At 53.1% G+C, this 16,708-nt stretch overlaps 7 protein-coding genes across 7 annotated transcripts; 3 read left to right on the top strand and 4 right to left on the bottom strand.

Annotated features, from left to right (window-relative positions):
* Window positions 1-175: 175 nt before the first annotated feature.
* Window positions 176-1,174, top strand: B0H65DRAFT_432124 (uncharacterized protein; the record flags this gene model as incomplete). Its single annotated transcript, XM_062824983.1, has 2 exons — window positions 176-311; window positions 390-1,174. 2 exons carry the CDS (start codon window positions 176-178, stop codon window positions 1,172-1,174), a joined length of 921 nt encoding a protein of 306 aa, XP_062679033.1.
* Window positions 1,175-2,253: 1,079 nt separating this feature from the next.
* On the bottom strand, window positions 2,254-4,083 carry B0H65DRAFT_248939 (kinase-like domain-containing protein). Its single transcript, XM_062822437.1, has 2 exons — window positions 3,320-4,083; window positions 2,254-3,245 (listed from the first exon to the last, which is right to left on the bottom strand). The coding sequence occupies exons 1-2, from the start codon at window positions 3,907-3,909 to the stop codon at window positions 2,357-2,359; spliced, it is 1,479 nt and encodes a 492-aa protein (XP_062679032.1). The 5' UTR covers window positions 3,910-4,083; the 3' UTR covers window positions 2,254-2,356.
* A 1,857-nt stretch (window positions 4,084-5,940) lies between these two features.
* Window positions 5,941-7,274, top strand: B0H65DRAFT_431068 (cation efflux family-domain-containing protein; the record flags this gene model as incomplete). The annotated part of the gene is made up of 2 exons (XM_062824924.1): window positions 5,941-6,514; window positions 6,631-7,274. 2 exons carry the CDS (start codon window positions 5,941-5,943, stop codon window positions 7,272-7,274), a joined length of 1,218 nt encoding a protein of 405 aa, XP_062679031.1.
* Window positions 7,275-7,643: 369 nt separating this feature from the next.
* On the bottom strand, window positions 7,644-9,153 carry B0H65DRAFT_577589 (uncharacterized protein; the record flags this gene model as incomplete). Its single annotated transcript, XM_062830698.1, has 3 exons — window positions 7,644-8,370; window positions 8,798-8,837; window positions 8,892-9,153. 3 exons carry the CDS (start codon window positions 9,151-9,153, stop codon window positions 7,839-7,841), a joined length of 834 nt encoding a protein of 277 aa, XP_062679030.1. The 3' UTR covers window positions 7,644-7,838.
* Window positions 9,154-9,845: 692 nt separating this feature from the next.
* B0H65DRAFT_471249 (uncharacterized protein) lies at window positions 9,846-11,731 on the top strand. The gene is made up of 3 exons (XM_062827085.1): window positions 9,846-10,336; window positions 10,419-11,003; window positions 11,063-11,731. The coding sequence occupies exons 1-3, from the start codon at window positions 10,163-10,165 to the stop codon at window positions 11,375-11,377; spliced, it is 1,074 nt and encodes a 357-aa protein (XP_062679029.1). The 5' UTR covers window positions 9,846-10,162; the 3' UTR covers window positions 11,378-11,731.
* An 88-nt stretch (window positions 11,732-11,819) lies between these two features.
* On the bottom strand, window positions 11,820-13,803 carry B0H65DRAFT_577577 (uncharacterized protein). The gene is made up of 2 exons (XM_062830697.1): window positions 13,276-13,803; window positions 11,820-13,206 (listed from the first exon to the last, which is right to left on the bottom strand). Exons 1-2 carry the CDS (start codon window positions 13,410-13,412, stop codon window positions 11,910-11,912), a joined length of 1,434 nt encoding a protein of 477 aa, XP_062679028.1. The 5' UTR covers window positions 13,413-13,803; the 3' UTR covers window positions 11,820-11,909.
* Window positions 13,804-13,924: 121 nt separating this feature from the next.
* On the bottom strand, window positions 13,925-15,389 carry B0H65DRAFT_471245 (uncharacterized protein). Its single transcript, XM_062827084.1, has 2 exons — window positions 14,802-15,389; window positions 13,925-14,728 (listed from the first exon to the last, which is right to left on the bottom strand). The coding sequence occupies exons 1-2, from the start codon at window positions 15,290-15,292 to the stop codon at window positions 14,023-14,025; spliced, it is 1,197 nt and encodes a 398-aa protein (XP_062679027.1). The 5' UTR covers window positions 15,293-15,389; the 3' UTR covers window positions 13,925-14,022.
* Window positions 15,390-16,708: the final 1,319 nt, after the last annotated feature.

Here is a 16,708-nt window from a genome sequence, read left to right as displayed (position 1 = left end):
TATAGGGCAATTGCTGTTCAGCTGTTGTATATACTTTGTTTTGGGGTGAAGCCGTTTTGGGATATCGGGCTTGGATTGATCTTGGTCGCTTGGACCTCCTCGGGCATATTCATCTGAACGCCTGCTGCATACTGCATAAACACACATACTGCATAACACCACAACCACCAACACTATGAGGACATCGCTCTCTGTTGGCCAACTGGCCGTCGCATTCCTCTCTTTGTCGCCTATTGCGTCCGCTTCTGGGCTATGGCCTAGGTTTCTTCCAGAGATTGACTCCCTTGTCGTGAGGGCAGACCCAGAGCCAGGTATGTTCAAGACGGATTCATCGGGGTTCATCCAAACCCGTGCCGGACCGTGCATCAACTGACCTCAATCAATCGCAGCATCTTCCGAAGCGCCAGCACAAACGCCGACAGCGAAACCCACGGCGAAGCCTACAAACGATAACCAAGATGCCACAACCACCGCGCCCACCACGACGAAGAAGGGGCAGCCCATAAGCACCGATTACAACACTGGCCTGCTCACCCAAAGCGACTCTCCCTCTGGCTCTGGCTCCGGCACCGGCACCGCCACCGGCACCAAGACGAAGACGGGTACCAAGGCCACGACGACAAAGCACAAGACCTTCAACCCGCAAGACCCGCCAGGCTCCGTCGTCATGGTCACCCCCGGGGTCTTTGCTGGCTCTCAGCTCTACAAGATCGGCGACTACATCACCTGGGGCTGGAACTACACCAACGTTCAGGGCACGCCCACGGCCGTTGACGTGCTCGTCTCGTGCAGGGACGCCTCGGCGACCTGGACGCTCACGCAGAACATGACCTATGCCACCCCGGGCTCCTTCACCTGGGACACGCAGGCCTACCAGACCCAGAACGTCGAGAATCCGCTGCTGGTGGATACTTACACGCTCATCATCCACGACTCCGACTCGGCCATCACCGCGGCCCCCGAGGCTGGCTATCTCGCGCCCTTCAGCGGCTTCCAATTTGTTTTGTACACGCCGCAGCCGTACACCCCCCTTGGCAGCGGCTGGGTGTGCGCGACCTGCAGTGGCGGTGTTTCCGATATTGATAAGCGGGCGCTCAGCGCGGTGGTGGCCATGAGCGTGGTCACGGTTTTCAGCTTCACTTGGTTCGTTACCGGGTTTGGCGGATTCATTTGAGAAACTGAAACTCGAATTGTTGGTTGACTGGAATATGTTGATGACAAAAAGAAGAAAGGACAAATGAGACTCTGACCTACCGACCGAACTATGCTGAATCATGTGGAGGGAGCTGGAAGAGACGGAAGAGACTATGGAAAGACAATGGACGTGGTATGGAATGGTAGGGACGGTGGGACCTTGGCTAATGTTTTTGTAATAGAGTTTGTTGGATGGTCGGATTTTGTTTTGCTTATGGGGAGAGAGGAGGAAAGGAGTTGGCGTGCTTTGCTGCATCGCTTTTTCGGCCTTTTTTTTTTAATTGCTAATCCCATGTTCCCGCCAGTCAGTCGCAGTCGGTCAGCAAGCAAGCAAGCAGTACGTCACACACACGCACACAATCATTTGAATGGAGTCGAGTCGAGTCCGTTACGCGCAAACGGAAATGGATGCGGCGTTGGTTTTTTGTCTTTGGCTTATGCTAGGATTTTTTCTTGGATAAACAAGAGAAGGAGAAGAAGAAGACGTGGGGAGAGAGGGGTTGTAAGCGAAGCATAATTGTCGGTCTGTTGAAGGAGAGGAAAAAGCATAGCATTATTTTATCATGTTCATGAGAGCCTCAATATAAAGGTGTAACCTGACTTGATGTTTCATTCCTACGTACAGTGCGACATCTCAGCCTCGTCCTATAAATGGCGAAATTCATGGATCACCATTACAATTTTCGCTTCTCGAGAAGACGACGCCAGCATAAACACTGCATGCGCTCCCAACAAGACAACATCATGCGGCCGTACTTATACACCAAAGATGCAGGTCCCTACTTTTTTACCGCCCAACTGGATCTGGATCGAAGACATACAGATCGCAGGTCGCAGGTCGCAGGTTGCAGAACACAGAAACACAGATGCTGCCGCCGTCCCCAACCACTTGAGACACTCTGTACCTCATCCATCCAAAGCTGTCTCGACAACTTGCGTATCGTCCCCAATGTATAGGCGGCTAAAAGAATGCTTGATTACGTCCCTACATCTGTCTGACGCTTTAACGCGCATTAAACCTGTAGAAACTAGACATCGACAACCAAATACGTACGCTGACAGCCCGCTCAATGGCCTCATAAAACACACCCTCATGTCCCATACCCCAGCACCCACCACCAACAAAGCCCATTCATTCATTCCACCTTGGTTCGCAACAACACTAAACCATCCTCAAACTAAACCCCCCACCCCTCTCCTCCCTCTCCCTCCCCGCTCCAAAAATCCCCCCAACAAGCGAACTAAAATCCACCTGCCCCATGCTGCCATCCGCCTTCTGGCCCCGTTGGGGCGCATTCGGCGTCTCCCTCCTTCGGCGTTTCTCCTGTCCCGCTTTACTGGGAAAAGTAGGGAACATGGCCTCCTGTTTTGGTTTTGGGTCCTGCCGGAAGTATTCGTGCTCCAACATGTCTGACGCTGTCGGTCGCTTGCTGGGGTTTAGAGATAAGAGGGAGGAAAGCAAAGAAACGCCGGCGGTGGTTAGGAGGGGGAATTTGGCGCGGATTAGGGTGGTGGTGGTTGTTTGGGGGGCAGGTTTGGTGGAGGAGGAAGGGAGGCGTAAAGAGCGGGCGTTGGGTAACCGGCGGAAACCAGGCCAGGACTCGTCGGTCGGTAAGCCGCAGAGCTCAAAGATTTTCGTAAGCTCGTCGACTTCGTTTTTTCCTTGTAAAAGGGGTTCGCGGGTGAGGAGCTCGCCAAAGATGCACCCCACAGACCACATGTCGATTTCGGGCCCGTAGCGGGCCGCGCCGAGGAGGAGCTCGGGCGCGCGGTACCAGAGGGTGACGACCAGCTGGGTCAGTTTGGGTGGCGGGGGGTCGGGCACGTAGCGGGCCATGCCGAAGTCGGCGATCTTGAGCTGGCCCCGGTTGTTAAGCAGTAAATTGGAGGTCTTGAGGTCCCGGTGCAGGATGTAGTGCGAGTGCAGGTAGGCGATGCCGGAGCAGAGTTGGAGGAGGAGGGTTTTCACTTCGGAGGCGAGGAAGGGCTCGGGCATGTCTTCGAGGATGGACTTGAGGTCGTGTTCGAGGAATTCGAGGACTATGAAGATGCTGTGGGGGTTGTTAGTCTGAGTTCTTCTCCGATGTAGAGGGGATAGGAAAGGAAGGAAAAGGTGATAACATACTTCTCAATCTTACTCGTATCGTCGCTTACCACCACCTCCTTCAGCTGGACAATGTTCCTGTGACTGCAGTCCTTCAAGATTTGAATCTCCCGCAAGCCAGTGACCGGCAGACCGCTGCGATCCTTGGGATCAATCTTAAGTCTCTTCAGCGCAACAACCTTGCCGGTCTCGATCTCGCGCGCCCGCGCCACCCAGCCGTATGCGCCCTCCTCGATGTCGTTAAGCTTGTCGTAGTTCTCGACGCTGCGACACTTGCCGAATCGGCCGCCTTCGAAGCGTAGTAGTTTGCTGCTGTCATTGCTGCTCGCTGTTGTTGGTGCTGCTTGTGGTGGTGCTGCGTCGCGGTCGGGCGAGAGTCTTCGTCGCTTCGCTGGGGGCCCGTTGACATGGTCATCGTCGCCGGTTTGTTGTTGTTGGTGTTGTCGTTGCGCCGCCGCAGCTTCTGCTTCGCGCTTCTTCTTTTCAGCTTCCGCTTTGCGCGCCTTTTCGGCCTTTAGGCGCTTCTTCTCCTCCTTTTCCTTCTTCAATTGCGCTTCGAGCGCGGCGTCTTCTGCGCTGTCTGCCCAGCGGGACTTGCCCTTGCCTGTCATGGTTGAGTGTGGGCTATCGTGAAGGCCTGCTGGTAATTCGTGATGGTTCGGAGCGTGGTCGCGGGTGGATCTTGGGGTCGAGCGCGCGTTTCCTGGGTCGATGTGAAGATGCCGTGTCAAGATTTCCAGAGCTAAAATGCCCTTCTCTGATGCGTGGAAGAAACTCCAAAAGCTATTAAGGTTGTTTGGAGATTTCCTGGGTTAGGTATTCGGAGCTTGGAACACGCTACATATCAAATGTCTTGGCGTACAGGTATTTGGGGGTTGCGGTGCCGTCGTCTGTGGGACCACTACGCACTCTGCGCAACTCAACCGCCTGTCCACCAAATTTTAGGCAACAAGCTGGTATCAATGTCTTTTGGACGCTTCATACATTCTATCCAATTTTCCGTCGTGATTGTGGTTATCCCGTTGTTTTTCTGTCTGAGTCTGTGTAGCTTCGCAGACCCCTGTCGCCGGAGCCGCGCTAATCATCAAACTAGTCCTAATTGAGCTGGACAACATTCGAACAACATCCAAAATGAAAAAGGAAAACAGAGTTCGAATGGTCTGACTACGCTGCTTCCATTTCACCATGTTGCACGGAATGAAAGAAGGCAAAAAGATTGCGTGGAAGGGTTGAGCCAGGAATCGAACCCGGATGGTCTCCCTCATTGGGACCTTGGGCCACCTACTAAGATGCATCAACCAAGATCGCTCATATCATCGGGAGACCAGTGCACCACACCACTCGACCACAGTACCACGACTTTCTGTTGGAAATACCTACATAACACCTTGCCTATAAACCCCGAAAGTATGGCGCACAGCACTTGAAAATAGCAAAAGAAGACTGATAATGCGCACGCTGTATTTTCAGGTATTCCGGAGTCCTGGATGTAAGACAACGAAGCTTGGCCTTCAGGGTCCCTCCAACTTACACGGTGTCCCACCCCACCATAACAGCTGCCGGACAACTGTAGACCAGCCCCTGGCAGCCATTCGCAGAGGACACTTGACCGTAGAGGTTCCCAATTCTGCTGCAAGCCTGCAAGAGCGTTGTTCGGTTCTCATGGCCCGCTGGTGCCGCGTCATGGCATTCGCATCGTCCCATTCTGAGCCGGGCCATGGCGGTCTCTTCCGGCTGCCCTGGTGGTCCCCTCTCCGATTCCGCATCGTTAGAGAAGTCGCCAGTGACGTTGGCCCGCCCCCGCTGCCCGGTCCGTTCCCGTGTTCTGGCCATGACTTGAAGCAGAAAGGCCGATCAGACCCAATGCAAGTGGGAACGGGGAGCCAGAGCCAACGGTTGCCAATGGGAAACAATTGCACCATTTCCCGGTTTCTCAAACTTGACTTGTAAATGCGATTTCGTTACATTGGATCACCAAATCCAACCACAGCATCACCGTCCGAAACAATCTGGAATTGCTGGAGACTCCCACACAAGCTCTCCGCCAATTCAGTCCGCGTACCTGACATACGACTGCATTGCGGCTCCCTTGGCCTCCATTTTGCCAGACGGTCCCTTGCTCATACGGTACAGCAAGTGGCTACCGTACGCGCGTCACATACTAACTAACCTCTTTTCCTCCCTTCTTCTTTTTCTTTTTGATGCCTTCTCTTTCGTGTACAAGCAGGCAATGTACGGCCCCGCTGGTGCGCCTCCGTGACACTGCGCTTGCGCCCACTGCTGCCCATCACTTCCATCTCGCTGTTTGCGTCTCGAAACGACCCCGGAGCCAACTGCTTCCGTTTAGCTCGTCTGCCGCTTCGTTGAGGAGGACACCTCGCCTTGAACTCTTACTACAACGTCAATGCTTAGGGACACATACCACAACTACAACAACAACAACAACAACAACAACAACAACAACAATCCCTAGTCCTCCCAGTCGCTGCTACGACACTTACTCAAACAGTCGCTCCTTCGAGGATCGCTTACGACGCTCCTTGATCCCTGTCTCCTCTTCGAGCAACCCCCCTTATCCCTCCCTTCTCTCCCAACTCCTACGACCACGAAGGAGGACAGCAACAACAACAAGGACAGCAGTCATGACCACGCCCACCCAATCTCGAGGCCACGCCGGCCACTCCCACGGCCTCGGCCACCACCACCATCACCACGACAATGTCTACCTGACCTCGCGAAACAAGGCCGACGCCGGTGTGCGCATCACCCGGATCGGCCTCTACTCCAACCTGGGCATGGCCATCGCAAAGGGCCTAGGCGGGTACGCCTTCAACTCGCAATCCATGATCGCCGACGCCTGGCACAGCTTGACCGATCTGGCCTCGGACATCCTGACGCTCGCGACCGTCTCGTGGAGCTTGCGCCCGCCAACCGACAACTTCCCCTACGGCTTCGGCAAGGTCGAGAGCTTGGGGTCGCTGGGCGTGTCGAGCATGCTCCTGTTTGGCGGACTCTTCATGTGTATGAACAGCTGCACCTCGCTATATGCGCACTTCTTCCTCGATCCGGCGGCTGCGGCGCAACTCCTGGAACACAGTCACGGTCACGGCCATGGACACCATCACCATCATGGAGTGAGCGCCGAAGGACCTAGTTTGCATGCTGCTTGGTTGGCGGCCGGTACGGTGGCCGTCAAGGAGTGGCTTTACCATGCTAGTACGTTGCCGTCCCCCCCCCCCCCCCCCTCCTTTTTTTTTGTCCCCCTTCCCTCCCCTTTGTCCCCCCAATCTCCCCTCCCATCATAACCCCCACTAACACCTTGTCCCAACCAGCAATGAAAGTAGCCCGCGACCGTAAATCCTCCGTCCTCGCCTCCAACGCCGTGCACCACCGCGTCGACTCTCTCACCGGCATCGTCACCCTCGCCGCCATCCTCGGCGCCAACTTCCTCCACAACGCCTCCTGGCTCGACCCCGTCGGCGGCCTTCTCATCTCCCTCCTCGTCATCAAAGCCGGCTACTCCAACACCGTTTCCGCCCTCTACGAGCTCGCCGACCGCTCCATCGACGACGAAGTCAAGCACTCGGTGCGCAAGCAATGTCTTAAGGCCCTCCAGGGGGTATCCGAAGGCCACGAGGTCGAAGTCGTCGAGATAACAGGCGTCAAGTCCGGCCAGAATTATTTGTTGGACATCGAGCTGGCGGTGCCCAACATGTGGACGGTGGAGGACGTGCGGGAGGTGGAGGATGCGGTGCGGACGCAGGTGGGCGCCAAGGTGAGGGGTGCGAGGAAGGTTAGGATACGGTTCGTGCCCAAGGAGGAGGGGGCGGCGAAGATTAAGAAGTTTGATGAGTTTATTCCGGGGGATGTTAGTCCTAAGACTAGTCCGGAGCCGGAGGAGGAGGAGGTTGTTGGTGAGGAAGAGGCAAAGGAGCATGATCATGAGCATGATCATGAGCATCATAAGCATCAGTAAGGGAGCAAGCAGGGTGTATGTTTGATTTGGGTAAAGGTATCTCGGTTTATCTAGAGCGTATATATAGTACAGATCTGTTGGCTGTGTTGGCGCGCGGAAAGGGGCTTTGGGGAATGGAAGCATTTGGAGTGTAAGGATTTGCTCATGTATCGAGTAAAGGAGAAGAAGGGGCTGTTGTGTGTTCATTGATCATTCCATGTACGTACTCTATGTACACATTGGAGTTGGTTTCGCACATAGGATCATGCCATTGTACCTACCGAGGATTCAAGCTCTTTTCCTTGGTTTTAAGTATTTTTTGCATAGAAGGCCGAAAAGTCGATAGAATCATACCAGCTAATTCAGCTCCGGAGTCTATGCTACTCGCAGGCTAGTAATAACCCCAAAATCGCTATACTCATAACAGCTACTACTCCATAAACGCTGTTGCAACAAGAAATGCATCGGCAGTGTTAACTGCCCTGTGCTCCCCCTTCTTTTCGTCCGCTAGTTATCCCAGCATTCAACTCCTCGCTCATGTTCCGCTTCATGTAAAAGCACCATCAATCCCTCATGCTCCCCCCATCACCTCAAAATCCCCGTCCTCCCAACACCCCCCCTCGTACCCCTCCACTTCTCCCTCCAAGACCAAATTCTCGACACCTCCTTATGCAAAGAAAGATTCACATCCCGTATATCAAACGAGCTAAAGGAGCTTCTGATAACGCTCCCCGTATCTTCATCCTCCTCCTCTGCATCATCGTCAACACATTCCTCAACCTCAGCCACATGACTCTTCACCAGCAAAGAGTGCCCATCAGCATCAGCAGCTGGGTCCTCGTCGACCTCCCCGACCGTACGGACGTGAACCTGATTAATGGCGGACTCCTCCTCGCAGGCTAGAACGCTCTGTGCTAGAGAGAGGACGTCGAGCCAGGTCATTTTGGTTGGTAGTTGTGCGTTGACGGGGAAGTACTTGTTGGTACGGGTTGGGAAAGGAAGGCGTCCAGGGAGGGGAATTCTGCTGGCAGAGGGGGTGGTGGAGGGGGGGAGGGAGGGAGAAGTTTGTCGGGGGTTGTTGGGTTTGGTGTTTCGGGTGGTGTGTTGTCGTTGGTATCTGAGTTGACGGCAGAGAATAATAAGTGGTATAGAATGTTTGGTTCGAAGGGGTCGTCGGATGTGGTTGAACCATCTTTTGATGGTTGCGGGTTGTTTGATTTGGTCGTAGAGTTTGGGTGGACGGGGTTTGGTTCATGCTCGGGGATCGACCAAACTTCTGTATCCGAGAGAATTTCCAACCTCGAGGGTGGTCTCGCTCTCGATGTCATCAAAGAAAGTTTTTCCAAGTATGATGACGATGCGTCTGTTGGGATTGACGGAAGTTCGGTGCATGAGGATCTCATTTGGCTCGATGAATACTCTAGGCTCCGTGACTGTATCGGGCTCAAATGGCGAGAAAACTTGTGGCCTGGAACATGTCTGTACCTAGAAGAATCAGTATGCCGCATTCGAATTCCGGAGGCTTTTTTTTTTGTATAACATACCCAAAGTCTTGCCAATTCTTGGGCACGACAGGTTCGGTTTCTGTTATTGTTAGTGTACTCCGGAATCGTCAAAGTGGGAGCCTCAGCCGAGTACCAACCTTGAAATCGAGGCTCTTTCCGATGGATAGAGTGTAGAAGACGTCCTCTCCTGGATAACTGGGGGGTGTTACCAAGGGTCGGTCTTGGGGTGCTATCCTCAGCAACTTGAACCAGATTGTTGCCGTGGTCGACTTCTTTGTTGAGTGTGCTGGAGTCAAAGTTGTCGGTAAGCGGATGTTTCGAGCTTGACTGCTGTTCTCTCGTCTTCCTCCTGGCGAGTTGATACTATCTTTTTCCGGGTGCTTTGCGTAGTCCATATTCATGCCCCTCGTCTTTCGGAGGCGTCAATCGACCGAGCAGTCCGGTGTTCTTGTGCTGAAATCCCAGCGTGAATGGACATTTTGGAAATCTCCCCTTCCATGACTTGAGTGCTGGAAGTGCTGCAGATTTCGGATTGGATGGACCGTTGTCGTTCTTGAATCTTGTGAACATGGTGCCACGCGGAACTCCCGTCTTCCTGCCCAAGCGATCTGACATTGTGGAAGACGCATGTGGGACACGAATCCATGGTAAAGAATGAAAAAAACTATGTGTTGAAAACGCCGGCATCCGGTCGTCGACTATCAAAACGATAGACAGGCTAATATCAGCCGGTCAGAGAAGATACAGAAGAGTGATATGTTGGAGTCATTGTCGACAAGAACTTAAGTTGTTCTTAGGCTCGGTGACTTCAACCATGCGGAGCAAGACTAACTGCGCCTGACAGCTTCCTTCTCCTGTTACGTGTAAAGCGATGATGAGATCTCCAAGAAGGAGTGAACCGTAAGAGTGGTGTGGTTGATGTTAGTGAGGAAACAGCGCGCCGGCAGTTATCGGGACTTCAAGGTATACATAGCAAAGTACAGTGGTCTGTGCTTGAGCTTCCAGGTACCTCTTGGCGCTTGGCGCTTGGCAGTGATCGGCGTTGCAGGGACCAAGGGACAAGTGAAGCGGGAAGCAAAACTCCTGACGCGACACCCCACGGCAAAGAATATAGAGACACGCCTCCCGCGCCCGCTGCTCCCTCACTCTTTACCGTCCCGTACCTTGACCTTTGAACCTTTGTCCCCATCCCGCGCAGCTGCCCTGTGAAAGACTGCGAACTCCAACCAAAGCATTGGCGCATCATCAACCAAGGTTCAACTCCCATAACCCATCGACGTATCCTGTCCATATCCTGCGGCATCACAACCATCCGCGACCATATTTCGGCGACTGGACATCCCGCCTCCACAACCTCTTTCGACCGACCGCACTTTGTACAGCATTTCTTAACTAGCCGACACAATGGGGAAAGATAGAAAGGTCGCCGAAGACTTCCAGAAGCTCATTCAGGCAGACCGCGAGAAGAAAAAGAACGAGGCCCTCGCGGCCAGGATCTTCAACAGAACCAGCACGCCCGTCTCTACGCCCAGACAGACCACCGGTGGTTCGCTCGCAAGCCGCGCCGGTGTCAAGAAGGTATGCTCGCAATCTTGAACACTCACCTTGTAGATCGCTTCACCATGCGCTCGGAATCGTTGACCCTTCATGTCTGTTCCAGCAACGCGGCGGCGCCCCCCAGTCGGCACCTTCGAAGAACAACAGCGAGAAAGTCGGCTCATGGACCATTGATCTTGGTCCTGGCTCCAGGTCCGCCAACAATACCCCGAAGCCCACCGGTTCTCTTGCGGCGCGCATCACCACCCCGAATGCTGGACCTGCGGGTAACCCCCGCCAGAAGAGGCGGGCTGCGCAGATGGCGGAGGCGATCATTAGGAATGAGTTCAAGGAGCAGTCGGATCAGCGCAAGCAGCAAGGTCAACAGAGGCGTCAGCAACAACACCAACAGCAACAGCACCACCAGCCCCCTCCTAATGCCCCCAAGGGGCCGGCAGCTGCGTCAGTTCCTACCGGTCCTAGTAGCAAGGGATTTACAATCAGGGGTCTGGCGGGACCTTTTGCGGTGATGGCGCAGAACTTTGCTCCCGGAACGACAGCGGCCGATATCGAGAACGCCATGACCCCCATCGGCGGCCTAATACTTAGCTGTCGTATCATGAAGCACAACCCGATTGTTATTGCCGAGATTGTGTTTGAGAGCAAGGAGGGTGCCGACAATGTGATTGCCACATTTGACAAGCAGACAGTCAGTTTAACCCCCATTCCGCTTGACCAAGCCCCAGAGAAGCTAACGTGGTTGCCCAGGCCGACGGTCGTGTTCTTAGTGTGTATCACAAACCAAGCGGTCCTACTTATCCCCTTACCTCCCAGCTACCTCCGCCTCGCGCTCCCACCGGTCCCCGCTCTCAGCGCTCGAACGACTACTATCCCGAGGACGATCTGATTGACGGAACTATGGGCTTCGAAGACCCTATGGAGGACGACGACTTGTTGGCTAATGGCAACGGACGGCAGCCACCCAGGGGACCGGCAGCTATGAATGGTGGCGGCACCGGCGGGCTCTATAGCGACCAGCTGGTACGTAACCGGAAGGGCAGAGGATTCAATGGCAAATACTAGTACCATCGCAGGAGAGGTCGTTCAGAAGACCCAGATTGAACAAGGGTTGATGTGCGGGTACATATGGGTTAGGTACCATGATTCCGTCATCAGAATACCTAGTCCGGAGTCAAGGACTACGAAGAAGGAAGAGGAGGTTACTACAAGGAACTTTAGGGGTTGAACAATAGACACTCAGGATGGCACAAGTGTGGATGGGTTTACCAACCCTGTTTGACAGGACTCGGCAAGGCACGGCGCACTTGGCGTTAATAGGGAAAGGAAAGGCAGGCAGGCAGGCAGGCAGGCAGGGGCTTGCCTTGTGTATGAAAGCGAAAAATATTGTACGCTTATGGACGTCTATCGGTCGATGGAGGATCGGCAAAGTCCCTTGGACAAGGGGAAAAAATGGTTAATAAACACCATACATTAGAGCGTTATAGCTTGTCGAGATCTTGCAAAATGTCTAATGGTATCTCGTTATGACCTACGCCAGTCGGGTGCTCTCTATCTATCTTCCTTTTTCCACAACGAAGATGCTGAACACTATCTACTACCCCCGAATCGACCTCTCACACCCATAACATATCCTCTGCTTCGTCTTCTTCTCTCCCTCACCCCCTACCACAACATCCCGATAATTATCCTCTCCCAACTCTCCCTTCCACCGCTGATCCCCAAACTCATCAAGCGGCATACTACACAGACCGCACAGCCTCTCCTCATCATCATCATCCTCCTCCTCATTTTCATCTTCTCCCTCTGTCTTACTTCTAACTCCCTCATCCCCATCCGCTCCAGCACCACCACCACCAAACAACCTCATCAACTTCCCCGTCGTCCTCGCCACATTCGCCACAATACTCGGATAATTCTCCTCCACATCCGCAAAATACCTAACCATCACCTCCTCAATGCTCAGATCCTTGTGCGAAACCACCGCCGCTGTCGTTGTCAGGTCGGTCTCGGGAAGTAAATCAGCAATCGGTGTTGGCTCGCCGCTAAGTTTGGTAAAGGTTACCAACTCCTTTCGTAGAGCGTCGCGGAGGGGGTGGTAGATTAGTATTCCTGTTTCATCCGTCTTCAAGGAAGAAGAAGAGTTGGGGCTGAAAGAAGGAACCCCCAACACCCCATCATTAATCTGCCACGGCAACGAAAACCCTCTCCCCTTCGCCGTCTCGGACAGCGTCAACTCAGCCAAGGCGGTGGTGCTGCTGCCCAATAGCAAAGCGTGGCACTGGCTCTTGCGCGCTTCGGCGATGAGTAAGTGCCGAGTGAAGAGGCGGAGGAGATCGGTGCGGGAGGTGGTAGAGGAGGGGAGGTTGTCGAACAGCTGCCGCAGTCTCTCTGCCTTTGTCGTCGTCGTCACCTCGGTCTCGTCCTTCTGCTCAGTTACAAAACCCCCCAACCCCAACCCCAACCCCAACCCCTCCCAATCCACAGTCTCCAACCCAACCACCTCCTCCAGGTACACCACTCTAAACTCAAACCTCGGATACCTCCTCCCCAACCTCCTCACCACCTCTTCCACCTTCTCCCTCTCCCTCCCCTTCCCATCCCCCTCCAACCCAGCACCACTCACATGCACCACCCCCAACTCAAAAGGCGCATTCCTCCCCCTCCCCACTTGAAACTCCACATTCTCATTCAACAGCTCCAACAACGCCGCTGAGCTCGGTCCCAGACTCAATCCCAACAAATACCGGCGGGAGGAAGCCTGGGGCGGACCGGCATTTTTTTGGGTGGAGTGATAATCGGAGAGGGCGGAAGACGAGGAGGAGCGCACGTCTTTGTTTAGCAGGCCGATTTGTTTGATGCATTTTGCCGAGATGAATTTTTGGAAGCAGAGTCTGGGAGGGGGGGGGTTAGTATCGTGGAAGAAGGGGGGGTGGGGGTGGGTGGAGGGGAAAAGGACGAACCGGCAGACGAGTTGGCCGCGGGAGTCGAGGGTTCCTGGGTTGGAACGGCATTTGACGCAGGGTTTGGTTGTTGCGGTGGTTGTGGTGGATGACATGGCTGGTGAAGTTGTGGGAGGTGGTGATGTTGAGGCCATCATGATCTTTTGGATGGTGCTTGAGTTGGGAGGACGTGTGATGACTGATGTTGCTGGTAACGGCGTCTTTGGTTTGGTGGCTTTTCAAAATTCACGGACTACAGTCCTTAAAACTCAAAATTGGGTCTTGGAAAAGGAGCGTGGCGATGTTGATTTGTGAGGGTTGAGTCACTCGAAAGTGAGTGCATGTGATGCGTGCTCATTCAACTTTTTGTTGTTGCATGTGCAGTTTTTACAGGCTGTGCTTACTCCCAAGGGTTAGGGTTCTTTGTGGATGATCCCCTGAAAAGGGGCTCAACGGTGGTTGTTTGGATTGTCGGGACATAGAGTTGCCGAGGAGCTGTATCATTGTCCACAGAGCTACTAACCATAGCCAAGTTCATATTAAGTCTCCTCTTCGGCTAATGGCGGCGTTATATCTCACATCTCCAGTAGTTATACAAGCATCACGTTCGGCACCGGCAACTGCTGTCCAGAACTCGAAGTGTAAGGCACACCATGTGACTGAACGACTGAGAGAACTATGGTCGCTATTTGGTTATTTCTTTCAAAACTGAAAGCATGCTATGAGAGACGTATACATATACAATGAACCGCTTATGCTCCCTTAACCTTAGAGTGTATATGTACCCAAATCATGCCAATCCCAAGGATCGTAAGTGCCTTCTTCCCTCACCTGACTACTTGATTCACCACTCTTCTCTGCGGATTTCCTGGCTAACTCCCACTTGTCGGGCCCAGAGTGTCCTGGTTTAGAAGAAGATAAATCAAAAAGATGGCATAGAACAGGCTTATCCAAAAACCACTGGCTGTCTTCACGTAGCGCGTGATGCATGATCAGGAGTCCGTATTTGAGTATTCCTCGATCCTTGTTACCGGTCGTTGTGTGTTTGGCATCGCCATTGTCATTGTCGGTGCCGTTACCATTGCCGTTCTTTCGCTTGCGTTTGCGTTTGCCTTTACCGATGTCCTTGCCGTTGTCTTTGACTTTTTTGTCCATGTCATCGTTCTTTTTCTCAGAAAGACCACGGCATCGTATGATCATGCACACTCCAATGTGTACCAAAACATGGAATATGAACTTGTTTCCCGGGTGACTGTTGTTCCTGACTTTGGCAAAATATCCTTGAATGAATCCCCGGGCCACATCACCCGCGAGCGTGGTGTTCTGCTTGTAGAGTACAACCAAGTCAGCCATCAACGGACCGAGGTCAAACGCAGGATGTCCTTCACGACAATCACGCCAATCGGAAACGTAAACAGATGGCAACTGCCTTGGGTCGTCTCGCTTATCAAGCGGGGAGTACATGATATGGAGGCTACACAAGATGAACACGTCAGTTCTAGTGCCCTTGGTAGTAATTGACAACACAGCCGCCGTGCCATGCTCACCGGGATAGGTCAAAGTTGCCATTGAGAATTTGAAACGATTGTCTCTTCCCAGGAATGGCATAGTTTGCCCTTATCAAGCCGCGGACTTGGTCCAAAGTTTTATGAGCGCTTTTATGAGCGCGTTTCGGAAGCTGATGAATGGCCTTGTTTAGCTCCTCAAAGATAGACTTGTGATGCTGGTCGATGAGATCAGGGCCTCGCACAATGGCCTGTAATTTCTTAACCACCTGTTCTTCCGAGCCCCAATTGTGAAAATGCCCGAGCCAGTTTCCAATATCATACCTAAGGGGGTTGGCGGCGGCAGGGATTGTTGACTCGCGGTCCTTCGAGTGCTCTAAGGCTCGTATGTAGTTCCAGAGACTCAAGGTGCCGAGGCCGGGAATCTTGTCAATGGCGATGGTTGTTCCGTCGTTAAACATGTGTGAATAGTCCCGTACTTCGTAGTGTGAAACGGAGTGCTCAGGTATCGCCTTCTCGTCAGGTAAAGGCATGTGATTGAGTGCCTCCCTGATAACATGCTGAAATGAGGCCACATGGTGTCAGTAGCTGTAGATTCAACAGAGGGTGCTTTCTTGTGCTTATTCTGGAAGACTTACCTGGCGGGCTCGAATGTTGGGAACTCGCCCTACGTTGACCACGCATGTTGGTAGTGCATGTTGGGGCAAACCATCTATTACCCCTTCGAATCGGAAATACTGTTTATCACTCGGTAACTCTTTCCTGATATTTATCGATATCTCACCCCCTGTGTCACGGAGCAGCCGCGCAACCGCAAGGGCGGCGGTGCTGGCACGCAATTCTTTAATAACCTTGGCTTGGTCGGTACTGTTTTTACGGGACTTGACCGACTTGCCAGACCCAGACGACTCCTTGGTGGATTCAGGGTCCATAAGGGAATATTTGAGCAAGTGAAACGATCGGGTTGATTCAACTGCTGAATAATTTGATGAGGCAAGTTCCGATACAACGAGTGGAATAGAAGCTGATAAGAGTATGTAATGATTACTTGGAAATATCCAATGAGCAGATGTGAATAATGTGTAGATGGTCACGTCGAACGCGAGCTCGACTTTTCCTCTCAGCAGTCTTGAGATGCTCTTGAAGGCTTTCTCCCATCATATGACTTGTCTTGAGGAAAGAAGGACACCTCAGGCTTGGCCATTACCCCAGCGTCAGACGGCACCTACCTCGCCTGGAAGTGTAAATGGGGAAGTAACGACTCTGATCGTGACCATGGTGACCCGAAGTGTCACTCTCTGAGACTGCAGCTTCCCCGAATCTCGGCATTTTTGGTCGGTCGCTTCCAGACCTTCTTGGACGTTTCTCTCTTGGTATGGTGTTTCCAGGCCAAGACGGCCAAGTAGGCCAAGCTCTGGGGAAGGAGAATCGATTGACCTCGATCGAAAAGCCAAAGAAGACCAGAAGACGCCAGGGCTCGGGGAACCTTCAACGACCAGGAAGTGGAATGGGATCCGCATGGCAGTACATAGGTGGTTTCCATAACCGAATGTAGCTCCGTGTGCTCCATATGTAATTATGCCTCAACTCAATTAGTTGTTTTGATGTCGGCAATCTCGCTCCTCGTGCAATCTCCGCTAGTTTCGTCTCCCATGGATCGGTTTCGCTCTCCGTCGTTGACGCCGGTCTCCAGTCGGCACTTGTGTACATTGTAACACAAGCCGAGATTGGGTGTGAATTGTTAGTTGTGCTCAGTAGTAGCCTCGCCGTTGCCCATTATGGTGTCGCTGCGGTTAGACCACTACACGATTGAGACTGCAGTCCATTCATTGCCGCCCGTCTGGCGCTTATGAGTGAAGTTAAGAAAGAGGCATCTGCACCCTCCCCATGCCATCTCCACCTCTTCGAATTGCTTGGGTGAGTCGTTCGGATCCAACGAACGGAAGCGT

This window comes from Neurospora tetraspora (assembly GCF_033439725.1).
Source record: "Neurospora tetraspora strain CBS 560.94 chromosome Unknown B0H65scaffold_6, whole genome shotgun sequence".
NCBI classification, from domain to species: Eukaryota; Fungi; Ascomycota; class Sordariomycetes; order Sordariales; family Sordariaceae; genus Neurospora; species Neurospora tetraspora.
Note: the sequence above shows the minus strand (reverse complement) of the source record. Positions and strands in the feature narration are given on the sequence as shown.